Source organism: Haplochromis burtoni, unplaced genomic scaffold (assembly GCF_018398535.1).
Source record: "Haplochromis burtoni strain Fernald_Lab_line unplaced genomic scaffold, NCSU_Asbu1 Contig_729, whole genome shotgun sequence".
Classification (NCBI taxonomy): Eukaryota; Metazoa; Chordata; class Actinopteri; order Cichliformes; family Cichlidae; genus Haplochromis; species Haplochromis burtoni.
In genome coordinates, this window is record NW_024583090.1 from 150,134 (window position 1) to 167,864 (window position 17,731).

General features: G+C 40.7%; 1 protein-coding gene across 1 annotated transcript in view; it reads left to right on the forward strand.

The window, feature by feature from the left end:
• The window catches only part of LOC102289602 (pseudouridine 5'-phosphatase), a 33,117-nt gene extending 20,260 nt beyond the window's left edge, over positions 1-12,857 (forward strand). Inside the window, exon 4 of the mRNA XM_042215461.1 lies at positions 11,559-12,857. Within this exon, the coding sequence (XP_042071395.1) occupies positions 11,559-11,735 (177 nt within the window). The 3' untranslated portion in view covers positions 11,736-12,857. The remainder of the gene's footprint in view (positions 1-11,558) is intronic.
• The last annotated feature ends 4,874 nt before the right edge of the window (positions 12,858-17,731 follow it).

The window sequence follows — 17,731 nt, forward strand, 5'->3', positions numbered from 1 at the left end:
TACCGATCTCCGACCTGTATCCCCATGTGTGTCTGTAGGTCGTGGTAAGGTGGGGGGGTCCTATTTCACTGCAGGGCAACCTGCACGTGGCGAATAAAGCCGATGATTGATTGATTGATTGATTGATTGATTGATTGATTGATTGATTGATTGACCCCTTGCATTCTGCCCATCACCTGCCCTCCGGAGGCGCCTCAGACCAGTTGTGTCTCACACGTCCAGACAAAAACATTTTCCTCCCCTCGGCCATTTGGACTGTTAACCCTTTAAAGCCGGTCGGAGCGGGCACACTCAGTTTTGCGTAACTATTTTTAAATCCCGATAGCTCTGCAACACGTAAGCTAGCGCAATAATTTTTTTGCATATGAAACCGGAGGAGTTGTACTTACATCTTATGCCATCAGCTTGTCCTCGGTCACGGTTTCCTTCCACATATAGCTTTGCAAAAACTGCATAAAAAGCACTTGCAGCAACAAAAACATAATATTCCAGAAACACGCTTTGCCGATCCGATCAGCTGTTCGTAACACTTCCTACGTCCATCAGCGTGAACTATCGCATGTCCGCCATGACCTGCCTCGAAACCGGAAGTGATGTCATTTTCGGAATAGTAGTTTTTTTACCATCAGGGCCTATGAGCCTATACTTGGTGTTTTTAAAAGTTATCTTTGACTTTATGACTTTCTGTGTCGTTTCTGGGATGCTTAGGACTCATATTGCACTGCTGGAAATAGTTTATTTTGATGCATATGCTGTTTTTTTGCAAATTTGCATCTATAATATTTATTTTCGTTTTTCCTGCAGTATATAAAAATTGGTGTATTTCAAAAATAAAACTATGAAGACACTCAAAATAAATTTCCTGTGGTGGGAAACTATTTTGTGCAACTTTTTTGTATTTACAGTTTTGAGGGATAAGCCTCTTAAATTTCTCTAACTAGAAATATATGTTAAAAAAACAAAAATGATTTTCAATTTTTTTGTAGTTTATTGCACTTTTTTGCAATTTATGTAATTACTATGCACTTAATGCATACATATTATTAAAATTTGGGCTATAATGGTTGTATTGATGTATAGCAACTTGAAATGCTCCCAAAAATGGCTCCACAGCATGTAAAAATATAATATAAGCTCTGGCGGACTTGGTTCTATGGTAGGTCTTAAAGGGTTAACACAATCACCCTGCCCAGCCACTCACCAATCTGACCCTCATCATTCAGGCCACTCACACATGGACTCATATATATTTCTCCTGTTTGTCATTTATTCCTGCTCTCCTACATTTTTGTTGTACACGTGCAATGACAATAAAAGCCTATTCTATTCTATTCTATTCTATTCTATTCTATTCTATTCTATTTCCATCCACCGCTGTTCTGATCACGCCTGTGTATATCCTCCAGAGAACTGAGGAAAAAAGAATCCTGTCATTGAAATTTTTTTTCCTGCCTCTTTGGAGCTAAAAGAGGACACTCAAACACATGACGTGTCAGTGGAGAGCCCGGGATGTCCTCTATTTAGTACATCAGGACTTAGTAGGGTAGCTCAAACAAGTCAAAAGATGTAAACCAAAAACAAATATCCATTAAAGAGGACATAAATGAATAGGCTTGGTTCTCTATATAGCCCTTGATGCTAAACCTGGCTCAGCCCTTAGCTTTCTAGTGTCATTAGCACTAAATTCATAAATATCCAGAGGCAGCACACATAATAGCGCTGGACTTTCATCATGTTGAGTCAAAGCAGTGCTGCTGAAATTCCACCAGCATATGAACTGTGCTACACACAGGAAAAACCTACTGGATAAAGTCTACTCCAAAATCAAATAGGGATACAGGAAGGGATGAGGATCGAGAACTGGTTCTTGTAGAGAACCGCTTCCCAGTAGTCCAATTCCTTGGATTCATTAGTTTGCCTGCCTATCGATCCCGCTTATCGGTTCTTGCACTCTCGCTACAATCAGCTGATTTCAGTTAATCAGAGGAGGAAAATAGTGACGCAGTCTGCAGCGTGGACATTAGTTTTATTATTATTGCACAAAAGGATGAGAGCGTGATGGTAAAGTGGAGACTGCTCCAGGACAGAAACAACTGCATCACACTGTTGACACAACTTGCACCTGCACAGACAGCATGCTAACACTAAGCTAGCCAAGAACCCAGAGTGATGTTAAAGCTGAGTAAATGCTGACCCCAGCACTGTGATAAAGGGAGCTGTGATTTGCAGTGAAGCTGCTGAACTTCAACAGGTAACAAACTGATGAGCAGTCAGGCTGCAGCCTGTTCATGTTTCTACAGTAGAATCACAATCACTTTCTTTTTGTGCTGGTTTTCATCTTTGCTTTGTGCTATCGGCTTTGTGTTCATTCCTATTGACTAAGAGGAAGATCACATGTGCCCTCATTGGAATAGGGTTTGGTGTTGGTGTGTGTAGCTGTAAATTTGGTTTGATGGTCTCTCTTCAAAGCTACAAAGCTGGAGGAGTAGGCTACATCTGTACTTTCCTAGCACTTCACAGACACCATAACACTGACAAAAACATCTGGGTGTATGCCAACCAGAAACCATGGATGACAAAAGAGGTCAGGACCCTGCTTAGGAACAAAAACACTGCTTTTACTGTAGATCGAAGTGATGTGGTACTCTGCAGTGCAGCCAGGATATATCTGGCATCATAAGTTGGATTATAGAAATAACTGTTTTCAACAAAAAACATCAGAAGTAGCCACATCACATAATGTGATTATGTGGAAGTCATAAATCACAAAGACAGGAGCTGTGGAAGGACTTCAGTGCCAAAAGCTGCACAAGGTTGATTGGATATAAAATCATCAGCACAAGTTTCGTGAGAACGGTTAGTAATGGGAATGGAAGAAATATACAGTGACCATCAGTCGTCCTTGGTCTGGAGCTCCATGCACGATCTTGCCTCATGGAGTGAGGAAGATGGGGATCAGCCCAAAACTACACAGAGGGAGCTGTTTAATGATCTAAAGGCAGTCAGGACCACAGTCACCAAGAAAACCACTGGGAACACACTGCGGTATAATGCATTGAAATCTTACATTACTTACCAGGCCTACATGTACAGGACTGAAGTCTGAAGCCTGCCAGTGAACACATGGGAGAAAGTGCTGTGGTCACATGAAACCTAAATCGAGCTCTTTGCCATCAACTCCACCCGAGTACAGGATGACTTCACCACCGTGAGGGACAGGTGGGCGGGGCCAGTAGTGTAAAATCTTAGATGGCAATCGATTTCCCTCAGCCAGAACACTGGAGATAGCAGATACTGCTATGGCAACCAAGGAGTGACTTAAGAAGCACATTAAGGTCATGGAGAGCGCCAGTGTCCAGACCTCGGTCCTATAGGAAACCTGTGGAAGGAGCTGAAGCTTCGAGATGCCAAGCAGCAGCCAAGAAAACAAAAGAATTTAAGAGTTTCTGTAAAGAGACGACCAAAATCCCTCCTGAGATATGTGCAAACCTGGTGACCAACTACAAGAAACATCTTCTCGCTAACTGCCAACAAGCGTTTCTCTACCAAGCAGGGCTGTACGATTAATCGTTAGAAAATCGTGATCTCAATTCTAAGCAAAAAAAATCGTGATTCTCATTTTATGCAAAATCCTGCAGCCCTACTACCAAGTACTGTCATATTTCACTCAGCGATCGAATACTTATTTCACTAATGCCGTGGAAATAAATGTGTTTTATCTGGAGTTTTGGTTGATATCCTGTCAAATGTTTGTGTACGTGTGCGTCATCATATGTGCTGGTTTACAGGCGGCACTTTTTAATTAGTCCTATTTAATTTAAAATAACACTTTCCAAAAATAGATTTTCCAGACAAGCAGGAGAAAAGTAGGTTTCAAACACAGGTCAGCACCTATTGAAAGCCTTCTTTATGGCTCATGGTTTCTATATTGTTTTGGCATTTTTTGCACATAGCACCTGTTGATGTTTAAATTTCAGACATACAAGTTGCATAATATATTATATACTGGCATTATTGTTTGAAACATGAACACATGAAAGTGATATAAAGCTTGATTCTATATTCATAAAGCGTATTAGGTTTGCAGTACAGTGTATTGCCTTCCCACTATTTCTACTATCTCTTTGCTTTGAATCTAAACATGCAATTTCAGTTCAATTCAGTTCTGTTTATATAGCACCGAAATACAACAACAATACAATAATACAGAGAAAATCACAACAGTCATATGACCCCTATGAGCAAACATGTGGCGACAGTAGGAAAGAAAAACTCCCTTTTAACAGGAAGAAACCTTCTGCAGTGCCAGGCTCAGGAGGGGCGGGGCCATCTGCTGCAACAGGTTGGGGATGAGGATACAAAGACAGGACAACGACACGCTGTGGAAGAGCGCAAGGGATTAATAATAAGTAATAACTGAACACAGAGAGGTGTATAAAAGAGGAAACACTCAAGTGCTCTGTTGGGGTGATGCGGTACTGTAAGGTCATTAAGATGAGACGGGTGCTCCGTTGCACAGCAGCTAATTGAGGATGTTCCTCACAGCTCAGTAACCTGCTGTGCAATATAGGTGATGGTCTGTATTAAATGACAAACTAAAAATATCTATGATTTCACATTATGGTCTTTTGTTTTAAGGTATTGCAAAATATATTGTTCCATATTTCTTCCATCATTACATCTCCATTTTATCACAGGCGAGAGCTGTACCGCACATTATTCCACTTGTGAGACCCCATGGCAGGCTTACACACCTTAAACTCATAATGTTAAAAATGAACCTCTGTGTTAACGGCTAAAACTGCTGCTGCAGTGTAATATATTTTATATAATGTATATAATAATTTTACCTTTGGCCTTTAATCGTGTTTTCTTGAAGAACGTCTTATATGTTATATTTCTATACTTGTGTTTGAAATGCTCCAGAACAAGTTGAAGTACTGATTCAACTTCTTTACTCTAGTAAAAGTGAAAAAGTACTCTAATACTAATACTCTAATACAAAGTACTCTAATTCTAATGAATGCACTCAGTTTGAATATTATTTAGGACACAAGCAGTAAAAGAGAGTTATGTTGCCAACATGGTAGAGGGTGACTTATCCTCTACACCTAAACAGACATGAGAGCAGTCAGGGGTGAAAGTGAGATTCAGCAAGTGGGGAAAATCCTCAGATCAGTTGTAGTGGCTCTGAATTGAATTGAATTCAACACAATGAAAGCAGATGTTTCATTTCCAGTTTACTGTATATTGTCTTCATACTAGAGCAGTTATACAGTTGGTATAACAAATTCAGTGAATTAATCTGTGTCGTCTGTATAAATGTAAATTAACTCTGCTACACTCTGCTAACCCAAAACTAACCACAGGTCATCAGGACTTCCTGACGCTTGTTTTAATCAGCTATCACGACCGTGGTATTAAATTGCTCCTTATTACACAGAAACTATGCACAGGTGTCATTACTATTCTTTAGGTTTGTTTTAAAAGGTTATTATTTGGTTATTAATGTGTTATTAAATAGAAACAGGCAGTTTTGCATTTTGCAGCTCAGGTATTTCAGTGGTAATAACACTGTATTATCTTCTTGTTCCTCCTTTGTTACCCTATTATTAACAATTTATTATGGAGTTGTATTTCCATATTATTACCCCCAGTTTGTGAGTTCTCATTATTCTATTACATAAATTTCAGGGCAGTATTACTCAGCTGTAACCACTGTTGCTACCTTGATATTAATGGGTATTAAGTGGTTTTTACTTTGCTAATTGCATAGTAATAACATAGAAATTACCTTATTATGTTCTTGTGTCTGCCGTGTTTCCCTACTCTGACCTCTCTATTATAAAGCTTTAATACAAAACTCCTACCAGTTTTAGTTTGTCAGCAATTCTCAAACCTACCGAAACATGACAGGTTGTAGAACATGTTGTAGAAACATTATGTCATGTAGAAATGTTAGTCCTCTTTCCTTTTCTGGAATGCTAGCTAGATGCTGATTACACAGTAGCAGTGTTGATGAGGGTTAGAGTCACCCAAATGGCAGCAGTGCAGTCCTATGTTATTTAAATTGCTTGATTTTTTTTTTTATTAAAACTGCAAAGATGCTATTGTTTTTGTTGCATTAGAATCTTGACTTATCTCTGATTTCGGGGAAATAATTGTGCAGAGTAAAAATGGTAAATGGCCTGTATTTGTACAGCGCTTTACTAGTCCCTAAAGCGCTTTACACATCCATTCACACAACCATTCACACACTGGTGATGGCAGCTACATTGTAGCCACAGCCACCCTGGGGCGCACTGACAGAGGCGAGACTGCCGGACACTGGCGCCACGGGCCCTCTGACCACCACCAGTAGGCAACGGGTGAAGTGTCTCGCACAAGGACACAACGACCGAGACTGTCCAAGACGGGGCTCGAACCGGCAACCTTCCGATTACAAGGCGAACTCCCAACTCTTGAGCCACGATCGCAATTGTGCAGCATTCTTGAGGGTAAATGACGGCTAATCTGTAGCTGCCTCCACCAGTGTGTGAATGTGAGAGTGAATGAATAGTGGAATTGTACAGCGCTTTGAGGGTCCTGAAAAGCGCTCTATAAATGCAATCCATTATTATTATTTATTATTAATCTCTGGGTAGAAAGAAATTATATTTCAGGTTGTACGCACTGTTCACCTCAGTCGCATTAATCTTGTAGTTGAGAGCCTTGTTTACTAAACTGTTGTCCATAGCCAGCAGCATAGACTGTAGCCAGTCAAGTTGCCTCCAAATCACAGCATGCAGGCATTTGCTGCTGTCACATTATTGCACCATGCTCCTCTAAAGGGGCAATGTGTTTGCATTAGAGGGCCAAATGTGTGTGAGCCTGTAACAAATGTCTGTGTATGAATCTGCCCACAGCAAACACACAGCTCTGCCTCACTGTACTTTGTCTTGACTCGTTCAGCAGTGTGTACTCGAGTACACAGTGAATCCAGATTGTGTTGGTTCTGCTGGTTCTTGAAGAGCAGGACCAGTGGGCGCTGTGTCTGCTCATAACTCTGCTCATGGGGATCTTAAGTCAGGAGGCTGGGCGGAGCCAGTTGGAAGCTTTGAATTTTGGATTCCCTGAAGATGGCCTTCGTGTGTAATTATGTATAATGTACATTTGTTTTCCTTTTTTTAACCTCTGGGAGTTCACCACTCACCTTTGTACCATTTGGACTTGATCGACTTGAACTTCAATAAATAACTGGAAACACTGGGGTGGTCCAAAACCGTTGACCAGTAGTGTATCTAACATGCATATAATCCTTTCAGTGGTTCTTTTTTCTTTTTGCTATTTCTGTTGATCCACAGATTTGTTTTGTGTAGCTCTAGAAATTTTTAGTTCATTTCTTTAACTTTTGACTCTTGTAATCCACCCAAGCTATTAGTCTGCTGTGCATCTGTGTCTGTTTTCATCCAGTTCAGCACAATCAGGAAGCAGATTTAAAGGTCATTGCATGAGCTCATTGGATAATTACCGTTTTTAATTGCTCTCAATCAAGGGAATTAGCAAGAGTGCTCTGGACTCTGAGTGTTTCCACCATCATTGTTCAAGATCCTTCAGTTTCAGGATTAGTGACATCACAGAAGTCAATTATGTTTTAAAGAGGCTTGAGGATGCCCCTTTGTTCTGCCTGAGCATTAGACTTGAAATGAACAAGAGTTTTTAAGGCTTCAGTAAAGCTTAGCGTTTGGTGACTCCTGTAGAGCTTAAGATTCATTAAACTGCAACTTCCTTTATTCACACTGAAGTGCTGTTTGGAGCCATAAGCCACAAAAAAGAAAAAATGGAATTGAAAGAGAAATTTGTGATAAAGAGAAAAAAGAAAGTACACCCTCTGTCAGTTGTAAAGATATAATAAAGAACTGTCCAGCCCATACCAGGTGTTAGAATGAAGGTAATACAACCTGAAAAACAACTCATGTCGCATTTCGCTATATTTGTTTATTCATCAAAGACTAAGCCAAAATGTAGAAGCACTGTGTGAATAAATCATAACCCCTATTTCAGGATAAAACACATAACACAACAAAACTCAGTTTAAACAGAGCATTTGGAGATGAAAAACAAAAACACAACAGCAACATGTCTTGAAAATGTTGAGACAGCGCGATGTCATTGTGAGGCACCCACTCTTCATTAAACAGTGGTCCATTCTCTGGGAACGGAGGAGACCAAATGTTTGACTTTAGTGAATGAATGTTACTATTCACTTAAACCAGGAGCACTTTTTATGCTTTTCCTACACAAGTGCTTTCTATCTAACATTCACACACATTCATACTGATGCATAATAGACATCATCTATTTTTATGCTGCTGAAAGAGAACAATAGGAAACAGCGGGGCGAGAGGCCGTTAATTGTAGAAAATCACCAAAAAAGGAATCGTATCTAGCTGTCACTGACTAGCTGTCACTGATTCATGATAATATACTCTGCTTATGCATACAGGGCGTGTACAGCCCTTTAAAATAGTGTATTTCCACTTTGAGCTCTACCGCAGCGGTCTCCAACCTTTTTTGCGCCACGGACCGGTTTATGCCTGACAATATTTTCACAGACTGGCCTTTAAGGTGTCGCGGATAAATACAACAAAATAAAACCGGTACCAAAAAAAAGAAGATTTGTTCATAACACACGTGAAAAGACCCAGGAAAGAAGAAGTGGAGAGCAACTTAGGGTTAGTATCTTGGCCAAAGATATTTGGCATGCACACTGCACCAGCCAGGGATCCATAACTAGATAATCTACTATAATAATAATAATAATAATACTATAATCTATAATCTACCTCCTGAGTTACAGCCACCCCGATATTTCTAGAGTTCTGAGTCCTTTTGTGACCTCCTGGATGAGTTGTCAGTGTGCTTTTGGAGGATTTTTTATAGTCTGGCCACTCCTGAAAACATTTTGTGCATTATAGTTTTACAGCTGATCAAAAAAAAACAATTCACTTCCCCAAAACAGAAATCAAAGTTCCAAACATGAACTCAGTAATGAGGAGCTCCACCGTTATTGTTGATCACTTCAAAAATCCGTTGTGGCATGCTCAATGCAAGCCTTTCCATGAGGTGAGTGGGAACATTTCTCCAAGTGGTGAAGACGGCCGTATGAAGGACATCTTCTGTCTGGAACTGTTGTCCATTTTTGTAAACGTCCCTCACCATCCATCCCCAAAGGCTCTCAGTTGGATTTAGATCAGGGGAACACGCAGGATGGTCCAAAAGAGCGATGTTATTCCCCTGGAAGTCTTCAGCATACCAAGACATTTTGAACTATTATTGTTCCCAACTTTGTGGGAACAGTTTTGGGATGGCTCCTTCCTGTTCCAAAGTGACTCAGCAATTCCCATAAACACACTCATTCATCCTAAATATTGTGGAAAAGCCTTACTTGAAGACTTTAAGCTGTAATAGCTGCAAAGGGTGGGCCAGCATCATAATAAACCCTATGGATTAAGAATGGGATGTCATATGTGTGTGGAGGCAGAAGAGCAAACAGTGCATCTCTGTGCCAAACTGAAAACTTTGTCTGCTGTTGCTGACATTTATTTTGACTAAAGGATGAATTTCTCAGATCCGTGTGCGTGCTATCACAATTCCCTTTTTTTCCGAAGAGTTACACAGAATGTCTTGAGGGAATTTGATTATAGAAATATTCATTTGGATGAGTCAAGGACTAACAGTTGAAGGTGAAGATCAGTGCACCCTCACACAAAACACTTCTTTTTCTAATTCTGACAACGTTTTAGATCAATCTTGAACAAGATCAATTAACTGTGCTGATTGTACTGATTTTCTGCTGCAAGTCTGTGTTTACTGTTCACTTTACTGGTCAAGTGTCATGGGCTTAATTTCAGCTGCGTTTAAATAGTTCACCTCCAACATCACCGTATATTTTGGCATGGCAGTAGGCCAGGGGTGGGCAACTCCAGGCCTCGAAGGCCGGTGTCCTGCAGGTTTTAGATCTCACCTTGGGTCAACACACCTGAATCACACGACCAGGCCTCTGGAGAACTTCAGGACATGTTGAGGAGCTAATTTAGCCATTTAAATCAGCTGTGTTGGTTCAAGGACACATCAAAAACCTGCAGGGGCACCGGCCCCCGAGGCCTGGAGTTGCCCACCCCTGCAGTAGGTAGTTTGTTGTGTCTACATCTGCACAGATGTCATTGTCCAGCTAAATCTCTTTGAATAGTTGGGATTAAATATTCCTCCTAACCCTGACAGTGCTGCACTCTTACCACTGTTTGCTTCTCTCCTGTGATTATTGAACAGTGAAAGCAGAACGACCTCCCAGTGAAGGCTGCAGCTGCCACAGTGTCCTTGCTGAACATGTGCATAAACCATTTTTTAAAGTCTGCGTGTTTTTTTAAAAAATGTTTTTACGTAACATCTTGTTTTGTGTGTTATTATTAATACTTCAGCTATTATTACTATGTTCAGTTCCAGCCTGTTTGAAAAGAAAATGGAAAAAGAAGTTTCTTATATATTTCCTGTGGTAAATTCAAAAGATCTAGTTTATTTATTTGTTTGTATTTTGTCTTTTTTCTATTGCTTAAAAATAAAATGTGTCCACAGTAGAAATTTCAACCTCTAGCTCTATGAGATGTGATCATAGATGCATTTGCTCCTGTGGGCTGTGTGTTGATAGCGTCCAATTCGTTAAAACAAATATACTGACTTACACAGGATTGTCTTGACTCCTGTGCGGCTGGTATTTTCACATACCACCCTAGAAGTCATGTCAGGACCACTTGCATATATGCTCTACAGTTGCACCATGGACATGCACAAACATCAGCTTTACTGTGAAACTGATGACGCTGTCAGAGCAGTTTGGTCATAGTGGATTCCACAGTGCATTAACTCAGCAGAACCGCTGCTGAGCATCACACGTCATCATGCATCTGCCCACAGTGCAGTGAAAACCCACGATCTTTGTTTACCACTACCTCTAAACTGGGCTCCCACCTGACGGTGTCGTTTTCCTCACAGTTTGAAGGTGGTCATTCTGACAGACAGTAGCACAGCAGGCAGATTCTCAACCACTTGAGCACCATTGAGTCTGTCATGGACCCTGATATTGTTGTATAACCATCACATTTTCATAAAATAGGAAAGGATGAAGAACTTCTGGGTAATCCTTAGTGACATGAAATAAAAGCAATAAATTATTGTAGAGTCTGTAACTTAAAATCACCTTGTGGCTGTTATGATTTGGCGCTATCTAAATAAAACTGAATCTACGGGGAGGCTGAGGGGGAGCACTGGCAGCTGCAGTATGTTTGAAGTTTTAGCCTGCATTATGGCTCATCAGGGTCATTATTCTTAAAATAAATGGATATTCTACCTGACAGGATTAAGCAGAGTCAAGCTACAAAGAAAAAATGAATTATACTTTTATATAATTATATAATTTTCGCTCATGTTTGTGGTATCGGCTCCTGCCATCTGAGGAGGTGAAATCCAGGTGAGTATATAGGATAATATCACTGTTTTTCTCTTCTCCTGTCTTTGCCCAGTGCTTGGTGTTTGAAGATGCTCCCAATGGTGTAAAGGCAGCACTGGCAGCAGGAATGCAGGTGGTCGCGATTCCCGATGACAACCTGGACCGCAGCCTTATCCAGGAGGCTACGCTGCGACTAAGGAGTATGGAGGAGTTTGAGCCGCAGCTCTTTGGCCTGCCAGCATATGACTGAAATGGCTCATACCCCAGCACGTAATTCAGGAAGCTAGTAACCATTGTTAATTGATTGGTTGTTAAACAATAACTTCATAAATGAGTAAACTATTAGTAAATGGATGGGCACCGTAAATCTGCAAATGTAAATCTGTATTACACATCTTACTTACTAAAAAGTTGAACCTGATGGTTCTAATCTTTGTTCCAAAGGGAACCGTTCAGCTTAGGGTGGTGGTGATGTAAACTACGTCATGTGACTCGTCTTATTATCGTACTCCTGTTATCGAAAGGCTCATTTGAACCGTACAAAAATCTAATAAAGAAAACATCAGCAGTTTGAGTTGAGCCATGTTCAGGTTCTTCACTGTCACCTGTAACATACCCAGAGTAGCAGGCACATTGGCCCTTATTCACTGATGTACAATACAAACACACACGCACAAGTAATTGTCTTACATTCGTTAGGTGACTTTTTAATCTGATAATTCAATTTAATAATGAATGGTTAATATTAGCGTCAGTGCTGTTATCCCGAAGTATATATCCTCATATTATGAACTGCAGCTTCTCAGAGGAGTCACTGGAAAAGCTTCAGATGCAGGTCTGTCATTCTAACACAGTATCACCTTCTGTGGTCGTCTGGATGCGGACACATCGCGAAGTTGAAGTTGTTCTTGTCATACACTTCGTCTAAGATGCCTTTTTGAAATGTCAGAGACAATGCTCCTCTGCTCAGTGTGATCCAGTAAAGAGGCTGTGAGTCGTCCTCACTCCTGAACTGACTCCATCTGCTTGCAGAGCAGGCTTTAATGGGGGAACCCTGGAGCAGGCTGGAGGAGGCTGGTGCCGCAGCTCCTCAGTCTACTCCCATCGACTCCCCTTTCATAGCCTCACATCCTCAACAACAAGGTCGTCTCAGCTGTTTTTTTCTTCTGTGCTTGTTGCTTACAGAGTCGTCACTGTCTCTGGGCCTGAAATGTGATTGTTTCATTTTCTGTGTGTCTTCATTTCTTGTTTCCAGCAAGGCAAAGGTGTTTTTTTACATTTTGTTTCCAAAAGAATTATGCCTGAAAAATAATACCTGACTTCATTTTCTCCACCTTCCTTAAATGAATAAATAAATCCTATGACAAACCCAGAAGATAATACGTTTGCATTCATTCCCAATCCCTAATAATTTTCTTCTTGACTTTGATTTCAGATTTAATTAGTTAATTGGTTATTTTCAGACTTGCATACATTTCTCAGCACAGCTTTTCAGAGCATAGAGTTCATGAACACATAGCAGCTGTGCGTCATTGCTAATTTATTTAGGCATTTAAAACATTTCATATATCATCAGTTAACGTGTGAAGTGCTGACGATAATCATGAGGACCAAGTGTGCACAATCACTGCAGGATTTAGAGCGGTGCTGCTGAAGGGAGGAGATTAAGTACAAGACAAAGCTCCTTACTGTTTACGGCTTCATATGAACGACCCACATTTTACCAAAGAGACCAAGATGAAAGAAACTACAGAGTATTTGTGCTCTATAAAAGTAGAGATGAGAGATGCTGCCACCTGCCAATGCTAAACAGCTTTGAGAGGTGATAATAAAAAAGGCCCGTGGTGTTTCATCTACTGTACTGGGCAGCGGGGTTTGTGGGTCTGTAGGTCCAGCAGTGTTCAGTTTACCCGTCACGCCACATATCATCTCTCGCACACTTACCTGCATAATGTAGCACTAGTACTGCATTTGTCCCTCTTTGTTTTAATGTCTCAATCATCACATTTAATTTTAAAGAAGAGCATTCTACAAAAAGACTGACATAGAGGATGCACTTAAACGCACTTTAGAGAACTCTGGATTTTAGGTATTGCAGAAAGAGTCCGTGGAAGTTGGATTTATGGATATCAGTGAGGGGATCTGGTGGCTCTATGATGTTGTGGGGTGTTTTGCGTGGTTTTATCCCGTAAGAAGAAAAGGTGAATGCAAATCAATGGAAAAGCTGATCACATTCATCCTAATGAAACTACTCACAGGTGCATTGATGAGAATGTAAGAATCACCACACCACAGTATAATTAAATGCCTGTGGTGTTCTTTCCTGCCATGGCCAGTGTGAACTGACTGGCACCAATCCTCCAACAGCGCCTTTCTGAGGAGCATGCCTTTGTATTCTAATACATGTTTGAAGATCACGGTTTTCTGCTCTGGACTAATACTTTTTCAGATCCAGCATTTGTCACACAGCCATCTTTAGGTCTTTTGGCTACAGAGTGCTGTTATAAAGTCTGTATGAGCGCTCGAGGCAGTGCACAAACAAACAAGCGAAAACAGGCAAACAGCAAAGTGAGTTTCTACTATTTCCCATCTCTGCCAGTCACCCTCGCCTTTTATCGTTGCCACAAACCTTTTCGACTTCATTTCTGCCTGTGAGCGAAGAGGGCAGGAGAGGGCCTGGAAGAAGCGCAGAGATAGCTCGCTGACACGTTTCCCAGGCCCGTGTTGTCGTCTGTGCTCACCACTGATAGGCTGGCGTGGCTGTGGGACACATTCATCTTCAGTGTCAGGTTTTATATCCGGATTTTATCAGCACTTAGACAAGCAGCTTCTCCACAGGCAAAGTCAAATCACTGGACAGCAGAGAGACATTGTATAGATAACCTCATTTAAACATTTTTCTTCTTAGTGTGTGCCATGCAGTGACGCTCTCTGTGACTGAATATGGAAAGTACTGGATAGGCAGGCTCATCAGATTATGCCGGCAAGCCGTCCTATATTTTAGGACTTAGTTACTGAATGTCATATCTTTGAAGAAGCAGGGATGCATTTTTCTGGAAGATTTGGAAAGAACTCATATTTCTGTAATGGGATTTGAAGAGAGAAGAAGTTGCCACCTTGGTGGAAGAAGTGCTGGCTGTAACCTTTGGGAGCCTTGGACATCAACTCAAGGAGCAGTAGTGTAAATATTTTAATTCATTTGTCCCAGAAGTAATCAGAATCCAAAAGGTTTCATCCAAGCACACTGCACTACTTCTGTACATTGCCAAGTCCTTTTGTTAACAGTCCTCAAGGAAGCCTACTTTTAAAGATGTGAACAGAACAAATAGCTCTACTCTGTGCGAGAAAGCAGAACTTTTAGTTTTTAACCCTCAACACCCCACGCCAAAGCGTATCTCAAGCTTGCCTATCATCAACAAACTGGCTGTGGCTAAACTGCCAAGAAGGCTAGCGCACATAAGAATGCCAACATCCAGTAATAGTGGCTCTGCTGGATGTCATTTTGTATTCTGTTGTCAAAATGTGCAACCGTACTCAAACCAAAAGGGATTTTATGGAAATGAAGATACTGAAGGTCTCTGACCGTGAGAAGGACTCTGCCTGGTTATAAGATGGGACTCAGTGTTTCCTCAGTGATGCAAATATAGCTCATGTTTTATTCAGATTCAACTCGTGAAACAATGCAACTGATGACAGGAGCAGGTGATTTTGGGAAGAAGATTTATGAATGCAAAAATGTTTTTAATGCACAATTAATAGTAGGCAATTATGGTAGTAAGGACTTCTTGGGTACTACTTTTCCTTGTACAGAAAACCTTCACATGGGCTTTCATATCGTCCTACATCTTTAAAAAGTCTTCCCATATCTTATTTCCACCACATATGTAGTTTTAATAGTGGCTTTAAAGAGCAAACAGCAGATTTAGGACAAAGCTTTATTAAAAGACGTGACAAATAGTGTTAAAACAATCTTTTGACTGACAATTAGAATTTTTAAAAAGCACTCGATACAACACAAACACGAGTACTAAGATCACTTGTGTCATTCAATATTCCACTTTGACTGAAGTCATGGTCACCATCTTCTGCGGCTGAATGCTGTGGAATCTGGGGATGATTTCATGTAAACCCAGCACAGTGATATATATGATTAAATGTCCTTGTGGGTTGGTGTTCGTTGGTAAAACATCAGGTCTCTGAAAAGCACAATTTCAGAACATAGGTGTCATATTAGAAATCATCAGTCAGGTTTAGCTGCCAACCTTTTTAACCATATGAATCCCAGTTTGTCTTGTCTTTGTTGTATTGGCACTGAGCATGCACACTTCCAAAAAGACGAGGGGACATCAATGCTCTACTTTTAGAGCCTGAACTTTCTTGGATTTTCACTCTGGACATTTTGGCCCCAAACGAAGAACTGGACATTCATCTTTTTCTATAATTCCAAGTATTACAGTGTAACATAACTTTGATATTGATAGGTTTGTAGCTTGAACCCATCCGCTGGAACGTTGAAGACAATATAATTACACTGCAAAGCAAGACACAAGTAGGCAAAGTTCTTCATGTTTCTCGTGCACGGGAGAGAACCGGACAGAGCGCCGTTCCTTCGCTTGACCCCAGTTGCTCTTGCCCGCTCTCCCGTACCACTGTTCTTTTATTGAGGTTACATGAATATGCATAGGTTCATTAACATATGACGTCTACATAGGTATACATGTGAACAAAGAATACTGTGTATGTGTGTGTATGTGTGTGTGAGGTCAAGGTGTGACCCTGTGAAGACTCTGGTGCTAGCTGGTGCCAGGCATCTAGCAGATCTATCTGAACAAAGGGCTCTTATACTTAAACAGATATACGTGTGTTTGCTATACCATATATCAGCAAGAGAAGATAAACTCTCCTAGGGAGTGTGATCCATGCCAGGACACTGTGTAGAGGAATGTACGCACCCCCCTCTACACAGAGTTAATACAGACCTCTTTAGGATGAGACATCCTTTCAATCTACAAATGATTATACACTTCTAAGCATATGTGAGTAGATATTTCTAAGCATAAATGACAATCAACAATACAAAACCTAACAGATATTTTCTCTATATTTCTTATGGATTCATGTGTTTTAGTTCAGGGTCATGCTGTCGTTACTACAGCTAATAATGAAAGCGCCTCTTTAAGAGTTCGTCATGGAAATACCTGATGGCATTGTAAGATCTTTTAAATCTTTTTGGTATTGTACATTGTGTATACACATTTTTATATCTTTATTGGATGCATTGTGGTTTCTGTTCTTTTTATTTAATTTTTATCATGATGATAAAATGCTTATTACAAATTTTTAAAGGCCATAAAAAATGTAACAGTAAAATGCAACATTGTGGCAAACGAGAGATTAATGCTACAGGAAATGATTACATGGTGGTTTAATGCATGAAGCGGTAAAACAAACATTTTAAATCCAGTTGATTATTTTATCACTGAGAGTGCTCTCAGTGCTGCTGTTTGTTTTAAGCTATGAAACTTTAAACTGGATCCATTTAAACGTTAAAGCTTCCTGTCCCACAGCCTGAGAAACTGTTGCAGTTTGTGGCAAATCAAAGTGAAATCAGTTTGACTGATTGAGCAGGTAGTCTTAGTATGTTCCTGTTTTTCCAGCTGTGTAAAAATGACACTCAGATCAGAATCATGTAAAAACAACATTTTCTAAATCACCAAATTGCTTCATTTTTGTTCTTGTGATGATGCAGTGCACAGTTTGTGCTTCATTCAGTTGGTTGCTCCACAGAGATTGTCATGGTACACAGAAAATGTACCAAGAATACGTGTTCATTTAAACTGATTTCACTTTGATCTACAACAAACTGCAGTGATTTCCATCAATTAGACAGGACAGTTAGCTTTAATGCTTAAACAGATCCGGCCTAACCTTTCAGAGGTTTATAATGGAGCCCTCACCTTAAAAGCAGACTGCATGAGGGTGGATGTTTGTATCTGTGCCTGTATGTCTGTGTCTATATGTCAGGTTGGGTATCAGGCGCCACCTCTCTGGGGACATCTCAGGCCCTCCAAGGTATGGGGGCCTGTTTCCCCTCACCACTCCCCCTGTCAGTGGCAGACGCCCTCAGACATCGTTGATGGTTCTTTGTGTCCGGGGATGGGCGTCCAGGTACACACCGGCTCACTCCTTGGCGGCCGCTTATCGGGGCCTGGAGCCTGGGGCTCGGTCACTCAGGCGCGGCTGGCT